We start from the raw sequence: 23381 nt of genomic DNA on the forward strand, positions 1-23381 counted from the left end.
AGTTCTCAGTAGAGGGGCTCCCACGCTCCTTTTCATGTATGTGATATTTGTCACACATTTGAGATCCAAGGGTTAAGATCCTTCCTGTTCGATTTTTAAAAGAGGGGCTGCGATGGGAATCAGGGTTTGCACAGATAGTTGTAGTAATATATATGTACAGGAAATATTGCTGTTAAATAGCAGTTGTTTATTTACCCAATGTAATGGCACTCATAATATTAATAATGGCTTTTGTGAAAAATGTTAACATATGCACATAGGTTGCACACAGATATCTGCACATCTCCAGAGATCTGCAGAGATGTACATAAAGTGTGTAAATAGCCCCTTGAATAAACAAGTTTGGTTGGCCGTAATACATGTTTTCTCTTCAACCACAAAACAGTGAACAGCATGTAAAGAAACTGCTGAGTGTGGTAGTCTGGCTCTGGGGCAATGCGTTAGGCTTGGAAACAAAACTACACCAAGCAGCATGGGTTCGATACTCGGTCCCGCACTAAAAGGCATAAAGCGTGATATAAGAAAACAATGTAATTTATTTTTTCATTCTGACTCCACTGAAGACAGTAATGATGTCAAACTACTTCACACATTTTACATTTAGAATCATTTACAATTTGATTTATCAAATATACAGACACAATTTGTGCTTCATTAGATTTGCAAAATTCTGCAAGCCCTGGACATTTAGAATTGACTTGATTCAATTTGAATCATTTATACTGCGCAGAAACAACTGCATCTGGCCGTAGAGTGGTAAGTGTCAAATGAGATTTAGCTCATGTCATTTTGCATTCCTGTATCAAGTACCTAGACCCTTGAGCGCAATGTCTACGGTGTCTTGTCATTGGAGTCACTCGACTACGTTCCAGATTGTACACAATTACAGGGCAGCAGGAGGAGTCCACCGCCGTCCACCCTGAGGGTTCAAACGCCCAGGAATGGTTGGAGACCAGCTCCCTACAACACAGGCTCGCCTATCGGAATTAAAAGATGTGGGGCCAGTGCAGACCCAAAGGAGCCATTAAGGGTACCAGGTAATGGAGGAAGGAAGGCACGGGCAAGGAACCCTAGCAATGAGCAGAGTAGCTGAGGCTAAAGGTAGTGATTTTCAATAGCGAAAGCAAAAGGGAAAGTATGAGACCAAAGGGCCTCGAAGATTGCAGGAGGGGAGGCCGGGGAGGCAGCATACCTACGAGCAGAAAAATGTAAGAGCAGGAAGCAGAGTAGCAGCAGGGAACCAAGAGGCCTAGGAGCAGGAAACCAAGCTTTGACTGGAAAACGAGCATTGAGACGCACCAGTGAAAAGTGTTGTCTTCCTTCTATGGCTTGCTACCAGGAGCCTAAGCCGCGGGACGTTGCCATGGTATCAGGCCGTAAACACCAAGAATCCCTTATTCAGGTAGCCAGGGAAAGGCTGGCGCACTCAGATGCCAACCCTAGAGGTGGGCGAGCGAGGGAGGGTCACCTTGGTAGGGGAGCCCAGGGTTATGCTCGGACGAATGCCCCAGGCGACATGCGGTATTACACCGGGGCAGAAGGCGAGGAGGACAAAGTCCCTGGGGCTTTTATAAGCTGTTCCAAATCAACCTCCCTTCCACCCAATGAATCTCCCTTACCAGAAGGAAAATCCAACAACCCCTCCACATCTGGTAAATCTATTAGGAACCCAAAACTAGTTGCATGGGGAAACTACATCTCCCAGAATCCCCATTTTCCTGTTGACTATCTGAGTACTCCCAGTCATTCTTCTCCCTGTCCCTCTGATTATTATTTTCCGAACTCCAAGTCTACCTTTATAAAACCCTACAGTTCCCACAAACCACCTATTAATTCTGCAAACCCTACAATTTGCACCCATCCGAGTTTACCAACCTCCTCTAGGATGCGGGTTAATGAACTAGGGTACAGAAAGAATCCCCATGGGAATATGAGGACTATAACTCCCTATGAGAGCCCACCATGTTGTGTTAAGGCCAGGCAAGATCAGGCAATCAACCTTAATCACACACACCTGACTTCCCTTTCTCTTCACCACAGGGATAAAAGGCAAAGCACGAAAGCACACAGGGATTAAGGTAAAACGCACAAGAAGGCAGCAATTACAAACTAGCAGTTTAAACAGAGGAGAAAGCCCGCGAGATCGGAGAGGACTACAAGGAGGGAAATTCCCTTGCCCTTTCCCATGCAGAACTGCTGCTTTCAAGAAGCCTCAAGGAAAAGAAACTTAAGACAAGGGGTTGCAGCTGACGAACGGTGTAACGTGTGTCAAAGGTACACGGGGCCCTCCAACATTGATAGCCAAGGCGACGGAGGGAGAAGCGATTGCTGCCGTGGTACTAACCTTGACTCTGAAAGTAAAGCAATGCCAAAGCGTTCAGCACAGCCAGTGAGTCGGGAGAAACTGATAGCAGGCCCGCTATGTTATGCTCAAAGATGCAAGCAGCAACATTGTTTGAACAAAGAACTTGGGTGCAATTGAACTTTAAGAAAACCCAGTTAAGTACCAGATACAGAGTGGTCCGGTGCCACGTGGGTGCTCACTCGAAGGTCCCTGTCTGGTACTCCCCTCCCCCAGAATGGGGAAGAATTAATGAATTGTGAAATCGAAGTGATCCTGCAGCGGGCTACGTTAAATCCCATGCACATTCGAAAGACTTCGATTAGCTAAGAATTGAAATTAGTCTGAGCCTGGAGAGGGGGACTAATTGGTTGAAAAGGGGATCTGAGTCCAGAAGAGGGGGATCCGAGGTGAACAGCAAAACTCACCAGAGAAGATAGTTGTGGCAAATATGAACCCAACTGAGGGATGCCTAAAAATGTGAGCAGGTCTGAGCCCGACAGAGGGATGCTAAAGATGAAAGAAGGATTGGAGCTCTGCTGAGGGGGATCCAGGGTGAAGAGTAAATCACCCGCTGTGAATAAGGAGAAAGGAACATTACTTGTTGTTTTTGGTACATCAGGTCCTCTGAGGCAAGAGACTTTGCATAAAAGAGACTTGGACACAGAAGGCCCTGATATTGGTGAAAAGAACTGTAACTTCGTACCAGAGAAGCCCAGGAGTGTGCTGTGCTGGAGTGACCTGCCTTGTCCCGTGCTGAAAACGTGGGGAAGGGAGGCCAACTCCTAACATTCTGACTTATCATTTTGTGAACACTTCTTACTTTCTCTTGTGAACATTTTCCCACACTAATTTATAGCATAGCGGGAAGGAATGGCAATAGTTTATTTTTAGTATAGCCCCTTTTTATTTGACTAGACTCCACTAGGATTGTATTATTATTATTTGATGGTCGTAGCTTGCTCCCATCTTAGAGTTAGGTTTAGATTAGGTGTTTATTTCGCCCATTTTTCAGTTGAATAAACACCCTTGAACTGTGGTCACTTGTGTCTGTCTTACTTTGATACCATGCCTTCCTTACACGTCATGGGGATGTACGGCACATCTCAGGAGGGGCTGAGACTTGCAGGCGTAATGCGGTAATTTGGCAGGACACCGAATGGGTGCAGGTCGCTGTGGCAGCATCTGATGTCCTGGAGCTCGGGAGGGGCTGCAGTGCTGTCCTCTGGGAAAGTAGCACCAGTGCTGATTCAAGTGCCAGTCTATAAGCAGAATGGGACGGCAGCGGTGTGCGTGACATCCTGCACCATAGTGTAGCTTTGCTTTCTCATTGTGAATGTAGAACAAGCATTAGAATGCAAAGTGATGGGAACCTAAACCCATAGCCCATAGCTGACTGCTCATCTCACACCTGACAGTGGAAACCATGAGATGTCGGTTAACTCTCCTCTGGGTTATACTTTCAATACTTAAATACATTCCACGAGACCATTTTATAAAATGTTCTGAATTAAGTCATTTTTGATACCATAATACACCACGTCATTAGTTACCATCTGAACAAATTTTGCACTTTCTCGGCAAATAAACAGTTATTCAAATGGACTAACCAGTGCTGTTTAGTCCTAGTTTTATGACTTAAAAATGCCCTAATCAATGCCGTTTTGTCTGGATTAATAAAGGAAAGGTAATAACAAGAATAGACAGAGTGAAAAAGGTGATTGGCAGACCACCACAAGTGACTGTTGCTGTTCCAGACCGCACACAAGGAATTTCAGTGGAGTGTCGAAAATCTCTGGTGCCCACAGACCCGGCACACATGTCTGGCAACGCTTCATAGTAAGGATGTTGTAAGTTAGGGCTATGAAGAAATTATGCACAACATATTCACCTTTCACCGCTATGTACTGATGCTATACTTAAGCCCACATCATGCTATTACAACATACTTGCCATGGGTAGATTTTGGAATCCACATCTCTGCATTTTCCAGAGCTGCAGTTGAGGACCTCATGCAGTGCATGAGCCACGCTGTACACTGCAGTGTACACAGCATCCGCATACTGCCCCAGGCGGATAAATGACATCTCTTCAACTGCAAAGTTGGGTGAAGATCCATCTCCTTCCTCATCATAGCCCATCAATGTTGAAGTGCCAAAACCCACTGAAGAGAGAGTGCTTTTGTGATGCTTCAGTTCAGCATTCACACTGACCAAGTACTCCAGGAAGCCAGGTACTGAGCTCCCTCTATGAGAGAACCCAATGACCGTCCCAATTTCCCTGATCCCAGGAAGGGAGAGGACAGGTTCGGAGAGCACCCAGGCAGAACTTGCGATCCACACTTTAGTCATGTTCAACTGTAAGACCTCCTGAAAAAGAATTCTCGATAAGGAGGCAGGGGCAAACAGAATGACCACATTTATGTTCTTCCGGTGTACTTCCTGTATTATGTCTCGGATGACCACGGGGGTTTTGCTGGTAGCGCCGTATGTTGGAATCAGGCCCTCATATGCAATGCAGATGTTCCTGAGCAAAGCAAGGTTGGCCAGCTGGCACAAGGCATCCCTGCCATACTCGTCATCGCTGGCCAGTGAGGCCACCCAATTCCAACCGAAGTGGGCAACCAGTTCAATCATCCCCTGCACCTGGTGCTGGTCACTTGGCACAGTCCGCAGGAAGGACGGGAAGGTGTTTTTGTTACTAAATTTTGCTGCTGTGATGGCATAGCTGATCTGAAAAAAATATATATATTGTCATTAATTGGCAAGTACGTGGACAGAAAAGACAAGCCTGACTAATGAAAGTGTAAGATGATCTCACAAACCTCCCTGGATGAAGAAGTATTCTACAGATTGACGTGTGAGGACATAGCATTTTTGTGACGATAGATCAACATTAAAAAAATGACATTTTTTGTTTTTGTAAAGGACTAATCTAAAATGTTGCCTGTTTTTAATAGGTTGCCTTAACTCCCTGCACCCTGCATCACATGCTATCTATCTTCAAAACAAATACTTCTGGCTGTGAAATATGCAATTATACTTCAGACTCCATCTTTTCCTTGTTTCTTGATTTATAAATGTATATAAAGACAGAAATGAAACTATTGCCTGTCTGCATTTATTTGTAAACAAGAGTTAGAAAAGGAAGGCACTCCATGCTGTTAACCGACACTTTCAGGCCCTTCGATGGGTAGTACACAGAAACACAGTGGAGATAATTAATAAGGTAATTTGTTTTATTTTGAACTTGTTTCATTGGCTGTGGATGTGTGGCTCCAGCCAGTAGCAATAACAGTGGACGCCAACATTTTTAAGGTGAAAAAAATGCTGGATTTATGTTCGATAAGCTTTCACCGTTAGAGTCACCATTAACAGCATCTATCAGATGTACATTTTTCCTTTGAAGAAATATTATAAAATGCCATTTGCAACGTATATTTTCACAGAGAAAAATATAAATGCTGATAAATACAGATGAATTGACCATTAAACAAAGATGGATACATACAGGCTGACACGTCTCAAAAATAAATACCATAACGATGCGAACCTTAACAATAATTACAATAAGGGCCTGTTTTTTAAAGATTTGCACTAGAGCCAATGTGGAGATGTCCATGATCATCTCAGATTTGCACCTCCTACCTTATACCTGGTTGACAAAGATTAAACCTGGAACAAAGAGGGCTTTCTGAATAAAACTGTAGCAGGATTAGCTAAATGTGAGGAACCTGGGACGGCCTCACTTCCTTCTCCCTGATATCCTCTGCTCAGGTGGCCAGGGAAGGGCCATTGCTTTTGGAGCCCAGACCTGGGGGTGGATATGTGAGGGAGGATCACCTTGGTAGAGGAGACTTGGGGAATGAAAGGGGGATGCCCTTGGGTGAGACGCAGTATCCCCCATTAATATTTCATGATGAACCTTCAGTCCAAGCAGCCTTTATGGGATATTGTCATCCTTTCCCCTTTTCTTCCCTTTAGGATGACTCTGGAAAATGCCATCAATATATTGATATGATATGTAATTTATAATGCACCTGTACACAAGTGTTTCTAGGCGCGACAAGACAAGGGAGGGAAGACAGAGGGGGGACAAGACAAACGATTTTACTAGGCCTTGTGTAATTCAGATTGTGCAAGTGCAACAACGCAAAGTGCAGGGGGAAGGGAGAGGGCGGAGTGACATGCAGAGGGAAGGGGGCAGTGCAATCAGGGCAGCATTGCTCTGAGTAAGTGCAGCCAGAGCAGCGTGGCTCTGGTTAAGTCCAAATAGGCAGGGGAATGCAGAGGTTATAGCTACAGCCCAGAGGTAGTGCAGGGGAGACTTATCATGGAGGAGCCTGGTACCCAGTGAGACTCTAAGGGTTGCCAAGCAACTAGTCAGTGCATTAGACAGGTAAGGTCAGCAGGAGAGGGAGAGAGAGAGAATGCATAGGAGAAAAGGAAGGTCTTGAGCTACTTCTGGTGCTTCAGGTGGTGCTACTCAAGTTTGAGAGGGACTGAGAGGCCATTCCAGAGGGAGGCACCAGCAGAGGAGAGAGATCAACCCCCGACTCTGCCTGGAGAAGCGTCTGACCCTCAGAGAGTTGGGGGTAGCTGAACGGAGGACTCGAGAAAGAAGGTATTTTGGAAGAGAGAGAGTTGGATGTAGTGCAGGCCCCGGCCCCAGAAAGCCTTGAGGACGATGCAGAGGGTCTTGAACTTGATCCATGCAGCCACTGGTAGCCAGTGGAGAGATTTCAGGACTCGAGAGATTATGGTCCGTGGGCTTGAGGCCAAAGATAAGTCTTGCAGTCCTGTTCTGGATTAGTTACAGAGGGCGGAGAGTAGAAGAAGGTAGATTGAGAAAGAGGCTGTTACATTAGTCCACCCTAGACAGAACCAGGGTTCTGGAGACAATTAGCTTCTCGGGGAAAGCGAGAAAAGGTCTAAGTTACTTACCTGTAACTATTGTTCTCCAGCATGGGCCTGGCATGGATTCATATGCTCATGAATATTCCCTGTCATAAGGCTGGAAATCCTCAGTAAAAGAAAAAGCAGTTTCACTTTCACTTAAAAACTGTATTTCTCCTTTAAACCAATCACTGACCTCTGTGTCAAACTGCCCCCTTCCAATGACGGTCCTCTCCCTAAGCCCCTCCTCTGGCAGCAATCTTCAGATTTGGTAAGCACGTAAAGTGGCAGTATGACCAAGAAGAGCTGCAGATGGGACGGAGGGAGGTTTTGCATGTGATCCATGCCATACCTATGCTGGAGAACAATAGTTATAGGTAAGTAACTTCTCCAGCATGTGGTCTGGCATGGATTCACATGCTTATGAATAAAGAATACATAGCAGTACAACATTACACAACAACGGGAGGTGGCAAGGCTCAACAGAAGCAATTACACTTACCCCTGGAACAGAATGACCTCAAGCAAACAAGTTGCGTAGCACTGCTTGGCTGACTCTGGACTCCTCTCTGGAATACCTGTTGATGCAGCAGAATTTCGTGAACATGTGCGTGGACCTTCACGTAGCAGCCCTGCAGATGTCGAGCAGGGGCACACCAGACAAGAACAGCGTCGTCGCAGCGATCACTCTGGTGAAGGGGTCTCTCAGACGGCCGGGCAGCGGTCGGTTAGCCAACCGATGACAGTGCTTGATGCACCCTTTCAACTTTGTCTATATATTGATTTCTTTTTGCAGCTCTATTTCTGGATGTGCAACTCCCTCTGTTATCGGTTCTTTGACCTTTGCGACTCAGCGCCTTCACTACTTCTGGTTGTGGTCACTGGGTGAAGTCTGGTTGGGGCACGCCTGCCATACTGACTAGGGTTGTCTACTCGGTGTTATGGATTATTTCCTGGCATTTTTTCATCACCGGTTATGCTGCATGCCGCTTACTTAATGTTTTAACCAGAAAATATTACAAACATAATATGATGGTATGTCATTTGACCATTTTTGTAGGGGCTGAATTTAGGATTGAATTTCCTGAAAAAGGTGGCCTTGACTTTTCTACACTCCACCGAAACGCCAATTTCACCACGCCCTAGGCACAGGTGTATATGCACCTTTGTTCTCAGGACGTGGTTGTCACGCTTACCAGCGGAAGGCGTAGGATATCACTTCAGCCTGCTTTACAATCCCCTCGGATTTCACTAAAACAATTTTACATACTACTTTGAATCTGAGGTGGCTTTCTTTAGGACTTGTGGTGTCTTTTTTCCTTGAAGTTTGGCTGTTTGTACAGGACTTGTGTCTGTTGCTACTTATCTCCCTGTGCTCTTACTTGCCCCCAAAAAAAGGACTTATATTAGACGGTTACCTTTGTCACTACTAAATGTGAGAATCATATTTTTGATTAAGTAAGGGTTAGGCAATTAAACCCTTCCCCCTTTTTGAGTTTTGTTTAACCTACTATGCGTGCCTTAGAATAAGAATCACGCGTGTAACTGGGATAGATAAAGACTTCTATCAGACCAAGTGTCTTTTGTTAACTTGTTTGTTTTACCTGTCTTGTTCTTCTTTACTTAATTCCCTCTCCCCTCTTTTTCTTTCTCTTTTCCAATTTCTAATTACTTAGGATGTATTCATTGTATATATTTGAAGTATTGTAAATCTAGTATGTATTTTTTATATGTATTTGAAGATTCCTGAATATATGCTTTTCCTGTTTATATGTTTTTGTTTAACAAAAATGCTTTTCAAACTTTTTGGTTGCATATATCTCCTGAATTTTCCATGTTTGGTGCTTCTAACAAATGGCGCCGCAGAGGCCGAGTAGGACTGGTGATATAAGTATATTCTCCTTAAATATCATGATTTGTTCTCTATGAACTATCAGTTGAATAGGTACTGTTAATTTTTCAAACTGTGTTCGAATTATAGCCATACTGGAAAAATAAATTGTTTTATATTACGTGCTTGCTCCATTTTGTTCTCGGGCCATTTGGAGCCCCTCTTTGTCTATACTGATGCAGCTGGAGAGCCATCTTGAAATGGAAGCCTTTGACAAGGCCTTCCCATGGTTCACAGGACCAAAGTTCATGAACAGCTGTGAAGTCTTCCGAAAACTCCTTGTGCGTCTCACGTAGAACTTCAGGGCACGAGCAACGTCCAGCGAGTGCAAGGCACTTTCCGCCTGAGATTAAGGTTTTGGGAAAAAAACAGGTAACACCAAAGGCTCAATGACGTGGAATTCCGACGAAACGTTCGGCATGAAGAAGGGGTCCGTATGCAGCACCACCCATGCCACGATTCACGGAAAGCCAGGTAAGGCTGCTTGCTTAATAGGGCCTGGATCTCACCTATCCTCTGGGCAGAGGTGATGGCCACAAGAGAAGAACAAGTTACTTACCAACTGGTAACGTTCTTTCGATTGGATGTTCCTCCAACGTATTCCTCATCTTAGATGTATTCCATCCAGCTTTGCTGCTCTTCGGAAATTTTTTCAGCAGAGGGCGCCGTGCGTCGATGTCGTCGAGTCGATGGTCCCTCGAAGGCCTCCATCGAGGGTGACGTCATCGGGTGTATAAGTAGCACTCGCGGCGCCCGTTGGCCTCAGTTCTGTTTTTCCCCACTTTTGTATCTGTGATCTTGTACTGTGTAGATTGTGCCGGCAGACAGGTATCAGCCTTGCGAGATTTGAGATGGCAATAACCTGTAAAAGATCTACAGAGGGGTAGGTTGGGAGGGCGATGAGGAATTCATTGGAGGAACATCCAATCGAAAGAACGTTACCAGTTGGTAAGTAACTTGTTCTTCGAGTGGATTGTGTCCTCCAACGTATTCCTCATCTTAGATAGGCTCCCAAAGCAGTATTTTGCATAGTTCCTCTGGGGGAGGGGTCAGATTTTTTCCCCACCAATGCCTTTAGATGGCAGAATAAAGCACTGCTTTTCCAAAGGTCAGCTCCCTAGACTGGGAAGCATCCAGGCTATAGAATTTTGAGAATGTGTGAAGTGAAGACCAAGTTGCTGCTTCGCAAATGGACCTTATTGTGACACCTCTTTGAAGGGCTGTGGAAGAGGCGATGCCTCTGGTGGAATGAGCCCTTAACCCTTCTGGTTGGTCTTTTTGTGCTAGTCTGTAGCATTCTGAAATGCAAAGCACGATTCAGCGTGAAATTGTCTGTTTTGTTACTGATTGACCCAGTTTTCTTCCTGTGTAGCCTATAAACAACTGGTAGTCCACTCTAAGCCTAGAAAGTCTAGAGATGTAAAAGCTTAAAGCTCTTTTTGGGTCCAGTCTGTGTAATCTTTCTTCCTCCTTAGAAGGATGAGGTGGAGGAAAGAATTAGGGTAAAACAATTTTCTGAATTAAATGAAAATCAGATATTACCTTCGGTAAAAGTGATGGTTTAACCCTCAATACAACTCTGTCCTTATGGAACACAGTATACGGTGGCCCAGAAGACAATGCCTGCAATTCGCTCACTCTTCTTGCTGATGTTAGAGCAACTAAAAAGGCTGTTTTCCATGTTAATCTTAATGGACACGTGTGCATAGGCTCAAAAGGGGCACACATTAAGAATTTTAAGACTAAATTTAGATCCCAAATCGGTATTTGAAATAGGTGAGGAGGAAACACATTAGTGAGACCTTTTAAGAATTGTGTTATCAAAGGAATTTTGAAGTAGGAGCATTCTTCCGATGAGCGCTTGAAAATGGAAAGCGCTGCAAGGTAACCTTTTATTGTTCCGATATTCAGACTTCTATGTGCTAGGGTCAGAAGGAAAGATAGTACTTCCGGAATAGAACATAGAAAAGGATCGACATTCTTTTCCTTGCACCAGTTGCAACACTTTTTCCAACGGCAACGGTACAGAGACTTTGTTGCTGGCCTTCTTGCCGAAAGCAACACCTCCATAACATCATCTGGAAGGTTCCAATCCCTGTATCTCAGTCTTTCAGATACCAAGCATGAAGGTTGAGTTTTCTGACCTCTGGGTGGAGAAACTGACCTTCCATTTGAGAGAGAAGGTTCTCTCTCTAAGGAAGACGTACTGGAGGACAGATGGACATATCTAGAAGGTCCGGATACCACGTTCTCCTGGCCCAATCCGGAGCAATTAGGATCATGCGGTTCCCGAAGCGTCTCAGCCTCCTGATGACCTGAGGAATGACGGGAATCGGAGGGAGCGCATACAATAGTGGGAAATTCCAATCCACCACGAACGCGTCCCCCAGGGCTCCTCTCGGGGGAAATTCCCTTGAGCAATACCTTTCGCATTTTCGGTTGGTACTGGTTGCGAATAGGTCTACCTGAGGGGTTCCCCAAAGGGCGAAGATCTCTTGAATGACTTCCTGAGCCAATTCCCATTCGTGGGATACCGTGCTCTGCCTGCTCAGAGAAGGGATAGAAAAAGCTGTACAGTTTTCACTAAAAAGGTCAATACACATACAAAAAGGTTTATACAATTTACAAAATATTAGAAAATGTTAAAATGAGCTCAGGTATCAAAAATATTATTAAGCAAGGTATTGCCATTAGTGGTAAGCTACAAAAAACTTGTCAGAGTTCAAATGGGAAAGGTGCACTATGTCCCAAGGAAAGTATACAGTTCTTCATCCAGGTTGTGTCCCCCCGGTTTTTTGGTTTGAAAGTCTAAAATGCATTGTGTTTCCATCTGTCGCAGTGCTAGCTCCCGGTTACCACCACGTGGATTGAGTTTAATGTGGTACACACCAAAAAATCTGAAACTGTCCAACTTGCTCTGATGTTGATCTCTAAAATGTACTGCCATAGGGTATGAGGCATCTACGTTCTTTATGGCACGCATGTGCTGCAAGATCCTTAATTTCAGCTTGCCAATGGTGCTGCCTACATACCAAAGATTGCATGAGCATACTAAAACATATACCACAAATTCGGTGTTGCATGTGATTTTAGTTTTAATTTCAACATCATGTCCCAGTATCGGATGTGTATAACTGGTTTTGTTAAGAGCAAATTGGCAGGCTTTACATTTGGTGCATTTCAGAAAACCAGTATTTCTCTTGCTCAACCATGTGAGTTCGGCTTGCATTGCATTTTTCTGTGCCATAAAGCTTGTTACTAATGTGTCTTTGATGGAGATTGACTTTCGGTAGGTTATATTGGCACGTTGCCCCATGAAAGGAGATAGAGCTTCATCGGTTTTCAGGACATGCCAATGTTTTTGTAGTATTTGCTTTATTATTTTAGCGTGTGAACCATAGGTGAGTATCAGTCTTACATCATCAGTTTCAGATGGTTGTTCAGGAATTCGATTAGTGGAGAGCAATACTGCTCAATCTAAATTTCGAGCTTTGATGTAAGCTCTTTCAATGACAGCCTTAGGATATCTTTGTTTTCTGAAATTCCGGGCTGTAATTTTACACTCTCTATCAAAGCAATCCAGTTTACTACAATTGCGTCGAATTCTAATGAACTCACCATATGGTATACTCCATTTGAGCGGAGTCAGATGATTGCTTGCCGCAAATAACGGCATGTCCGAACTTGTAGGTTTACGGTGAAGTTCAGTGCTGATTTCTTTTTTGTCCGTTTTTACCACGACATCCAGGAAAATTAATGATTCTTGGCTGTGGGTCTCAGTAAATTTAAGATTTAAGTTGTTAACATTCAATATAGACACAAAATCTAGCCAGTCTTGTTCTTCACCATTACATAGGACAAACAGATCGTCAATATACTGTAACCAGAGGACAACTTGGTCTGTGTATTTGCTATTGACATCAGTCCAGACAATGAATTTTTCCCACCATCCCATGGTAAGGTTTGCATAAGATGGCGCAAAGCTTGTGCCCATTGCCGTGCCACGTAATTGGTTGTAGTAAACATTGTCAAAGAGAAATACGTTGTTGGTCAAGCATAAATCTATCATTTCCATAACCATTTCTCTATGGCTCAAATAGTTTAGCGATCTGCTGTCCAAAAAATATTTACATGCTTTTTTACCATCATTATGTTGGATTGACGTATACAATGATACTACGTCTAGTGTGGCAAACATAAAATTTCTTTCCCAGGTGATACCTTCAATTCTACTGAGAAAATGTTTTGTGTCACGTAGGTAAGAAGGTAACGTTAAAACTAAAGGTAGTAGTGTTTGATCAATGTACTTAGACATATTTTCTAATGAAGCGCCGTTTAGGGTGACAATGGGTCTTCCAGGGGGGCAAATAGGGTTTTATGTATCTTTGGCAAGAAGTAAATTGTTGGGAGGATGGGGGTTTTATTAAAAAGATATTTCCAGTCGTCATCATCAAGGATATTCAATTCCTGCCATTTGTGATGAAAACACTCAACTTTCGTTTTAATCGATTCCAATGGATTATCTTCAAGCTTTTCATAGCAAAGTTCGTCGCCAAGTTGGCGTTGTGCTTCCTTCACATAGTCTTCTCGGTCGAGAATTACAATGTTACTTCCTTTGTCTGAGGCTTTTATGATTACATGGTCGATTTCTTGCAGTTCTTTGAGAATTTTTCTTTCTTTCAATGAGAAATTTGGCTTCATGTTGTTTTTATGTGGCCTAGCTTTCTTCAGGTCGTGAATTACCAGGTCCTGAAATGCTTCAATTTTGCCACCTGGCTGAAACATGGGGTTACATTTTGATTTGGCTTTTAGAGTGCTCTCAATAGGCCAATCAGTCTCAATGTTTAGCATTTCTGGGGTAATGTCAATGCCTATATCGGTTGACGAATCCGTGAATTCCAATTCCGCCATAGCAGTTAATGCGTCAAAGTCCTCAATTGCTACTGCTGTACGACCAGATGAATTTGATTTGGGTTTCATTTTAGGTGGATTCAAAATGAAAAATTTCTTGAAACAAATTTTTCTCATGTATTTGAAGAAATCTATTCTGGTTTCCATGTAGTCATAACCAGCTGTAGGACAAAAATTAAATCCATATTGAAGAACTTTTATTTGATCCTGATTGAGTGCGTACTTGGACAAATTGATGATGCTTCTGTCAGAGTTGCTGGGTTCTATTGTGTCTTCTTCCTCCCAGAGCGTGTTCTTATACTTTGCTCTGACTCTGAGCTGTTTGTGCCCTTGTCCCCTCCTTGTTTTCTTCTTCCTCCTGACCCTTGGAATTTGCCCCGTCCTTTGCCCATATTTTTGGTGGGTTTTTTTCTTCCATCTAGACCGAGCATCCTCATCTCTTCTAAAAAATTAGTTTTCTTGGGTGGATTTTCGTTGGTGCTGATTGATGCTTCTGAATCTGAGGTTGTTGCTGCTTCACTCGAGACTGGGGTTGTTTCTTTGCTCTCAATACTTTGGTTAGCTATATTTTTTCTCAAATTGTCGAATCGGCATGCAAAGGTGTAAACTCTTCCTCTTGAGTAATCTTCTTTGTCGCGAAGGAACTTCCTCTGTTTACGCACTTTTATATCTTCCTCATAAGTTTTGAGGGTTATTTCCCTACTTTTTCTGAGTTTGTTACCTTCATCACTCGGTTGAATAGCGGACAATTGCTCATTAATTTCTTCAATTCTCGTTAACACCTTGTCTCTGTCAATTCGGGCATATTTAATCAATATATTTAAGAACTGTCCCGAGCACATATTAGTGGAGTCACCCCATTCCTTGAGCATCTCTGGGTCTTGTTCCTCAAAGGAGGGTGATATTAAGATTCTAAGCCCACGTGGAATTCTCCCAACATCCACATAGTTCTGAAGAGAATGCTCCTCCCACCATTTGCTCACTTCCTTTTTCTGTAGTTTTTCCAACTCTCTAAGTAGGCTAATTTCATTTTTGTCAATTATATTGTTTTCTGTTGTATTTTTGCTTGCCGTTTTAAATTGCTGAGCTTCGCTGAATAGATTCTGTGCCTCTTCATGGCCTATATTTTCTTTCTCGAGTTGCGATGCCATGTTCCTTCTAGAAACTCTCTTTCATACAATATACTGGATGGGAATGGCGCTGGATGGCAAATTTCAGACACACTCGGTCTGAATATGTTCAATGCGAAGACTTTGACATTATATCCTGGCAGCAGTGATATGTGCGAGTGAAGTGAAACGCACTTTCCGCCTAACAGACCATTAAAGATAGGGATATCGAAGTGTGTAGGCAGCTCGAGAGTACACTCACCAAAAGCGTTGGTGTCTCCGTTCACCCTCCGATGAAGCCGGGTCTACCTTCGATTGGTCGAGTCTCTCCCGGACTATATATATATAGGGGTTTGGTAAGGAGTTAAAATGGGTGGGGAGGAGTTTGGGGTGGGTTTCAAAGCATAGGGAAACAGGGGATTTGGGGTGACCACCAATACAATAAAATAAAAAGTAGAATATTTTTTCGTTGTAAAGGTTTTGTTGTTAATTTATTCTCTGTTATTTAATTTGGTAAAATCACATAGATCTGGAAGAGCACACTGTGGCAAAGCCAAGAGCCTGTCAAGGTAGTAGTAGTAAAAGTGTATTCAGCGTTAGCCATTAACAATCATTAAACATCAATACATTGCATATAAATATTAATTAAAAACCATAAACCTTATTTTAAAAATGGTCTTCCATACATTTTGAGTCCTTCCTTTACAAAAATCCAGACATCAGATATAAAATTCAAATCATTCCAATTCATTGATAGAGGCATTGCTTTCAAAATATCCAGAATACCAAGCTTAACAAAATAATGTTTAAAACATTGTCTTCTAAGGCCTGTCAAGGAGAAGCCAAATGGAATGTAATCCAGAGCAAAGGTGCATTGAAAGAGAAACCTGTGTGAGCAAGAAAGCCTAGGGTTAGCGGTTGCGTGACCTGTGATGGGTGGACCGTGTGGTTCAACAACTGCGCCTAGACTGAGGATACACTGTCTGGAAAAGCCAAGGAAAGTAAAGACAATGCATCTCCACTTGTGAATTAGATTGCTGAAGTGTATGTGAAAGATAGCAATCTGTATAAACTTATTGAAGAGCCTGAAGGATTGTAAAGTCGAGCAGGAACTGGTTTTGAGAATTAGGAAACTTGAACTGATTGTCAGTTGGCAAGCTGGAAGAGCTGACGTCTTGGAGAAGGGAAATCCGAGACATTGTGAATTGTGATGTCACCTTAGGGAAGGAACCCTGAGGCCCTTTCTGGAACTTTGTTGTCGCCTTAAGGAACGAACCCTAAGGCCTGTTTTCGGAACTTTGTTATCTTCTTGGGGAAGGGAACCCCAATGTCTTTTTTTGGAAACTGCTTTGAACTTGGGGAAGAGAACCCTGTGACTTCTGGAACTGTGTTGTCACCTTAGGGAAGGGAACCCTGAGGCCTTTTCAGAACTGTACTGTCTTCTTAGGGAAGGGAACCCCAAGATCTTCTGGGAACTGCTTTGAACTTGGGGAATGGGAGCTAGAAAGTAAGCCAAGAGCTGGAAGAAGCTGTGAACCTTATTTGGAACACTATTTCTTTTGATGCTGACATATCTACATATTGTTTAGCTTTAGTTGTGAGGGCAAGTATAGGCTTTGGGCACAGACAGACTTTTAAATTGAATTTACTGATTCAGACTATTGTTAGTTTATTTAGGTAGGGCAATTCCACTGTAGCATAGGGCAAGTTAGGCTTTACACCATCCTGACATTTAAGTAAATAAAGATATTTTGTTTGAACCTTGAATCTGTTGTCTGTGTCTTGCTTCATGAAGCCTTCACATAAAGTAAATGGTGATCCCTTAGTGCTCCAAATGAGCACCTTGTGATCGAATAGGTCCAAACCTATTCTAATATATCCATGCTCCTTCAGGGATGCCATACCTGTAATAAAGAAAACTTATGTGAGACCATAACCTCCTCGCTGCACTTAGCTAAAGACCTAAAGTCCCAAATATTGGCCAACGCAAACATTTCCCAAACGTACTCCTCAAAGCCATCCCTATTTAATGCAACAAAACAGACTTGATCCCTTGGATTTCTTAGGGCTTACAACAGGCCCCTCCTGGGCCTTGGTTTCCTTCAAACTCTCCAACTGGTCCCTCCTCTGCAGCTTGGGTTTCAGAATTCACGACAGATATTCTGGAGTCATGAACGGTCCCTCATGGACCTTGGATTTCAGGGTTCAAAACAAGGCCTTCCTGGACATGGCTTTAATGGGCATTTAACCCACCTCATTCGGGGACCTTCTCAGGAAGCTGAAGTTCTCTTGCCCTTCAGCCACAGGCCTCGGTCCTTTGCCAGGAGACACTGGTGGAAACCCTTTGGCTCTGGCTTTCCAATTCTCCCAAGGACTGGCTGCATAGGGTCTGTTTTCCCCTTTTGGTCAATATTCCTCCTCCGGGCCTCCCGGGGCTTAGCAGTTCTCAGTCGCTCCTTCCAGACTCTGCAGGCTTGCATTGCCTGCCCCCATGTAGCCAGCGTTCCAGTCTTTTTCTCTCCAGCAACTTCCCCTTCTATCAAAAGAGCATCAACAGGAACCTTGGCTTCCTTTACGTCCAAGACACTAAATTCACTTTACCAGCTCCATTTTTACCCATGAGACTGTGGGGGGATTTTCTATGATTGTCTGCAAATGGTGTTTCCCCTTAGGATCTTGCATTCTCTTCTGGGATTGGCTATTCCTTTTAGGAGACTCAGTTCCTCTCATTATCTGGATTATTGGTTGACGACAGGGATTGGTTCATAGGGCAATGGTTTCTCTAAGGGTTTGATTGAACAACAAGATTTTATTAATATCTGCAATGTGCAGCACCACCTTGACAGTCCCAGGATTAGGTCTGGCATATCAGCAGTGTTCCACAGTCTTCCTGTCTTGGAAGGTTTGGTGTTCCGGTCCATGGCTGGCTGAAACTGAAACTGAACTGGTTACCTGGCCACCCTCTGATCTCGGGCCCAGGTCCCTCCCCCGCCAGTCACACACACCTACACTGCCTTCCTGGCAACCCCTGCAGTTGGGGACTGTTTTTCTGTATCACTACACTCCCACTACCAGCACTTGACATCTGATGTCTGCACTTACCCTTGCACTTGCCACCTGCTGGCTGTACTTTATACTTATTGTTATTTATTCTTTTATCCCATTTACTGCACTGTCCCCTTCCCCTCCCCCCGCACTTTCCCCCTTGCCCCTTCGCATGCACTTGCATGAACAGAATGACACCTGGTCTAGTAGGATTGTTGTCTGTTCTCCCCTCTGTTCCACCTCCCTTGCCTCATCGCGCCTTGAAACACTTGTGTATAGGCGCGTTATAAATGCCATATCATATTATATCATGTGACACTGTTTGCTCACACCTTAGGCGTTCTGGAAATTGAATTCCTCTGGTTGAATGGCATGCTGGGTTAACATTGTCTCTCTTTAGGGTGTATGATGCATGTGCACAATACTGTGCCCTACGAGAGAAGCAAGCACACCTCTTCTCTCCTGTCAGTGGGCTGCTGGGCAATGTAGTCTGTTGTAAGACAGTAGAAGAATACTGTGACACAGGCTCAAGAAATCGGCCGAGTACACTCTCTCCAGGTAAGAGGCTGTGGTCCCTTGAGGCCCTCTCCAAACATCCTTTGGTCCCACACAATGTAGCAGCCAGGTCCACTCTGTTCTCTCTGTCTCACTTCCCTCATACAGGAGTAAGGAGTAAGGGGTGTTCCGCTAATTCAGCACACTATTCAGTACCATATGTTTAAATTGTAGCAAGATGCTTCAGTATATTGTCCTTTGATATAAGGAAGTGGTTTCACTTTTAGCAGTGTTTTAACTTATTATGGTATTAGAAATAAAATGAGAGCAGACTGATTGTAAACTTCTTGTTTATATTGGGCATTTATATAATCAGTCTTTTGGAATGGCTGAATCCCATGCTCACAAGCGTTGTGCTGGAGTTAGACAGAGTGATCTGTTTAGAACTCCTATGCAAAGCGCTGCACTCTCTCCTTTAATGGAAGCCAACCTCTACTGAGTTCAGTGTTGTTACATTTTGTATGTTCACCCTCCATAAATACCTTTACCTGGGAAATACACCTTGGCCATTAGAAACATTTGCCAACCACTGTAGGCAGATCCTACATCTCTTGGTTCCCTGAACTTATTCCTGCCAGATGCAATTAATCTCACTTAGATCAATAGTGAAAAGTGGGAACCACCCTGTACAGGAAAAAGGGTGATTAAATGATTGGTCTGTGGGCAAAGGCCACCAAGGCAGGGGATGAGCCAATCGCATGTCAGGGTCAATTGACAGGTAGTTAGTAGCTACATAAGAACTGATGGCTAAGAGAGAGAGAGACAGAGTGAGGGAGATGATGGAAGTAGGATAAGCTGCTAATCCTCTTTGCCTTCTCACCACAACAAGAATAGGCCATTCGGAGAATAAGTTCACCTCAATTCAGAACTTAAGGAATTCTGAGGACAGCACTCTTAGCAATTATACTTTTCCTTGGAACCCTTGGATACTGGGGCTGGTAGAAATTCTACATATAGCTTTCCCTTGTAAAGGCATCCCTCCATTCTGGCACATCCAAAGAGGCGAGAATATACAATGTTGAACTCTTATAGCAAATAATTGCCACTGTAAGTTTTAAAGGCATCCCTCCATCAATGTATCTCCAAAGCCAAGATGGTAAGCTAAGAATCAGGAAGTCACCCAGAATGTAGTAAAATGTACATTGTGCCCCGTGCGCAATGTACAGTTACTTTCCAGTGCACAGAAACCTCCAACACATACGCCTCCCAAAAATATTTAAGATAAATACATTTGTTTGTTTTCTTTGGTCTCAGCATTGCAAATTTCCAACCTGCGGAATGAGGAAAGTGCTAAGCAGCTTCACCATCGGCGTGGCAATCCCAGCGGAACCTGGCCCAATCACTGCCATGACGCGGGGATTGTATGTAGTGAGGTTGCAGATGGCCCAGATGTCACGGGTAAGGCCTTCACTGACGAGCAGCATGGCAGAATGCATCAAGACCCTGGCCTGCAGGCAGGTGTCATAGATTTCGTAGCCCAGCCGCCTACCCGGGAGAATCATCGAAGAGTTGTTTATTTCCTCCACTGCAAACCTCATGGCCAGTGCCTGCACAACACCGACATAATTTAAGCTGCAGAAAGAGCAAAAGTTATTAAGTAGGAACCCTGAAATATGGCCAGATAAATACAGTCAAATAAAAGTAGATCAACTCTCCAGCGATCCTATGCTTTGGAGAGAGGGTTCAATGGATTTTTTTTTCTTCATTAACATGCTTATCAGTTTACAAAGAAAACTTTGTGCACTGTATCAATTCATCCATAATAGAAATCACATATAATTCACATAAAGTTACTAATAAGATTGTACTCTAAAATTGCACAGCAGGTAAAATTAGTTACTACTAAAAATCATAAACGATTTAACAATTTAAATACAATTCATCATGGATTTGCAAGCCGTCTATCCAAAGCAAGAGTTCAGAATAAGGGGCTAGTGCTTAATTTACAAGTCCCGTTCTTTCTTTCCACTAAAGAGTCAATGCCAGTAAGACATTGGATCTCAATTAAAATGAGGACCACTGAATAGAAAATAACACCTGCTATTTAAAGCATCACAAGATATTTCAATTTGTGAGCAGGGAAATACAGGGCACGAAAAAATAGAAAATGAGAAACATACATTTTAGTTTGATCCCTTCAATCTAATTGCAATTTGCAATGTCTGAGAGGATATGTCAGGTTTGATACATTTTTAATTAGTATTGGGGTGGAAATTGCCCTGAAATGACCACCACCGCTAACACCTGCACATCTATGGTTCCCTCTATACAATTTTGATTGTTTTGGGTAGCATATTTCAAGCACAGAAATTCGGGTCGTCACAAGTGGTTTCCATGCCCTTTCACACCCTTTATCAAAATCAAACGTTAAAGCCGCCATGTTTGTGCATGGTGGGCGGCATTAACACGAATCACTATGGATTCAGCCTGTTTTGTCCAGGTGTAAAGAATTGGTGGAATCTATAGAAAGTTCTGCATTTGTTCCGCATATAAATTGGATGCAGGTGGAGATGTTGGCATATCTGCAGCACAGTCTTGCTGGAGAAGGCTGGAGAGGACTTTCCACTCTGGGCTATGTATGCACAAACATGAACCTGACCCTATTTGACTGGGGGAGACATGGCCTCTACCATAAATTATGAGCCTTGCTCTATTACCACCTGAATAAATATGGCCACCTATGTTTTAACTTCAGTTGTCCTGAATAACACTCTGCAAAATCAAAGCAGCAACAGAATATAGTAGCTTTCCTTCGCTTCAAGCCCCAAGACCACAAGGAAGCACAATCAATGGTCCAATCTGGTTTGTCATATAGGAGAGAAGAGTGAAAAAGTAAGTGAGATGCCTATGCCCATTCATGGCCCATTTTAGAATATACTTTCCATGGACCACTGTATTAATACAGAAGCAAATACATTGACTGACACACTGAGAAGTGTCGGAAGCGGCTGCTGAGAGAGAGTGGGAGTGAGATTATGAGCGCATGTAGTGCAGACACAGTGCAGCTTGACGCTTGCAAGTTTCTTGGTCCTTTCCTCTAGAAGCTGCGTGAGCGAGCGAAGCAAGGCTGTTCGAGCAAAGAGAGACATAGGGGAGTCACCGACCCTGTGAAACGCATAGCCCAGCAGATTATCCAGTGCCGGGAAGCTGAGACTGAAGTCATCCCGGGGTACAGTGGGGCAATTCCGGGCCAGATCAGAGGGGAGCCACTGCTGATTAAAGGTGAGTCCAAGTTGATGTGGAAGTCCCGAACCGGGCAGCGAGTGCAAGCAGCACCCTGTCACAAGAGCCCGGTGTAGGGCAGCCTCCTTGGGTCCCTGACAGTTTGAGGCAGCACAAGCTGTGAGGGTCGGAGTGCTGGAACTTTATTGGTTTCGTTCTGCTTTTTATCCTCCATCTTCTTTTCCTCTACTTCTACCCCCTACACCCGATATCGCTCAGCAAAGAAGCTCAAGGCTTCTCAGTTTGTGGAGGCCGAGTTGAAGGTAAAGAGCAGTGCAGAGTGGCTGGCCGCACAACGAGTAACAGAGTGAGAGTTGTTTTTAGTAGTATGAACTACTTTATTTGCTGAAGGAGGAGTTTGTAGTCTGCACTGATCCGTAGCAGACCTAAAAATCACTAACCGTGCAGGGAGTGGTGAGTGCCAGTGAGCAGTTTGCCAAGGTTTGCTGTGGACTTAGTGGAGGATTGTGCTCGATTGGATCAAGTTGGTTGCAGAGATTGCCTTCTCTCACGGGTAGAAGGGAGCAGTGAGGGGAGCAGATGTGCATCTTGCAAAGTAAGAAAGGCGCGGTGGTGGAGACTGAGATGGAAAAAGTGGGTTTGACTAGCTCTATGCAGCGTGCGCCGACGGAATTGGACTCAATTTCCTCAGGCGTTGAGCAAGAGATGGGATGTACGCCATCTACTACAACCCTCCCCCCCAGCACCCTCGGTCTCCACTTTCCCCTTGCCTGACAGCCACACATATAAAGAAACAAATCACAGATATCTTTCAAGTCTGGAGCATAAGCCTGGGTGACTGCCCTAGAGACTGCGATTTAGATCTTAGTGGAAGGGGGTTGAAAATAGCAGAGAGATGCAGGTCCAGGCTTTGACCATCATACTCAATCAGAGTGTCCTAAGTAGTCCTCCAACGGCTGTTTCTGTGACTGGATCTCCCCCACTGTCAATTACTCCAGTGCTATTTAAATCCATTAGCAGCATGGACGAAAGTGTCTCCTCAATTCCAGTGGCAGATACTGTACCGAAGTATGATGTTCCTAGTTCGCCATACATGAGAAGCAGAGAGAGCCAACACATAGGGGCACCTTCCTTGGCAGCACTGCACTTTGTGTTAAACTCTCTGGTTAAAGTTTTTGAACTCCTGAGGGAGGCAGTAAAAGACCATAGTTTGCATTTTGAGGGTGTCCATCTAAAACTGGATGATTGCATTACCAAATCATGTGCTATGGAATCTAGGGGACATTTAGCTGGAGACAACAAAGAGGCACCGGTACCCATGGGTTTTTTTGGTCTTGACTCGCTGCCCGCAGACTCCACGTTGATGAAAAGTGCCCGGATCAGTAACATTAACGATTTTCAAAATCCTTCCGTGCCCGTCACAAGTAAGGAGCCAAATTTGTTGGAACCAG

General features: G+C 43.9%; 1 protein-coding gene across 1 annotated transcript in view; it reads right to left on the reverse strand.

Annotated features, from left to right (window-relative positions):
* Positions 1–23381, reverse strand: part of LOC138472051 (taste receptor type 1 member 3-like) — a 214171-nt gene that overhangs the window by 52583 nt on the left and 138207 nt on the right. Inside the window, exons 2-3 of the mRNA XM_069610008.1 lie at positions 20019–20319; positions 4291–5073 (exon numbers count right to left, since the gene is read on the reverse strand). Coding sequence (XP_069466109.1) covers positions 4291–5073; positions 20019–20319 — 1084 coding nt within the window. The remainder of the gene's footprint in view (positions 1–4290; positions 5074–20018; positions 20320–23381) is intronic.

This window comes from Ambystoma mexicanum, chromosome 8, assembly GCF_040938575.1.
Source record: "Ambystoma mexicanum isolate Mex_15411 chromosome 8, UKY_AmexF1_1, whole genome shotgun sequence".
In the NCBI taxonomy this organism is placed as follows: domain Eukaryota; kingdom Metazoa; phylum Chordata; class Amphibia; order Caudata; family Ambystomatidae; genus Ambystoma; species Ambystoma mexicanum.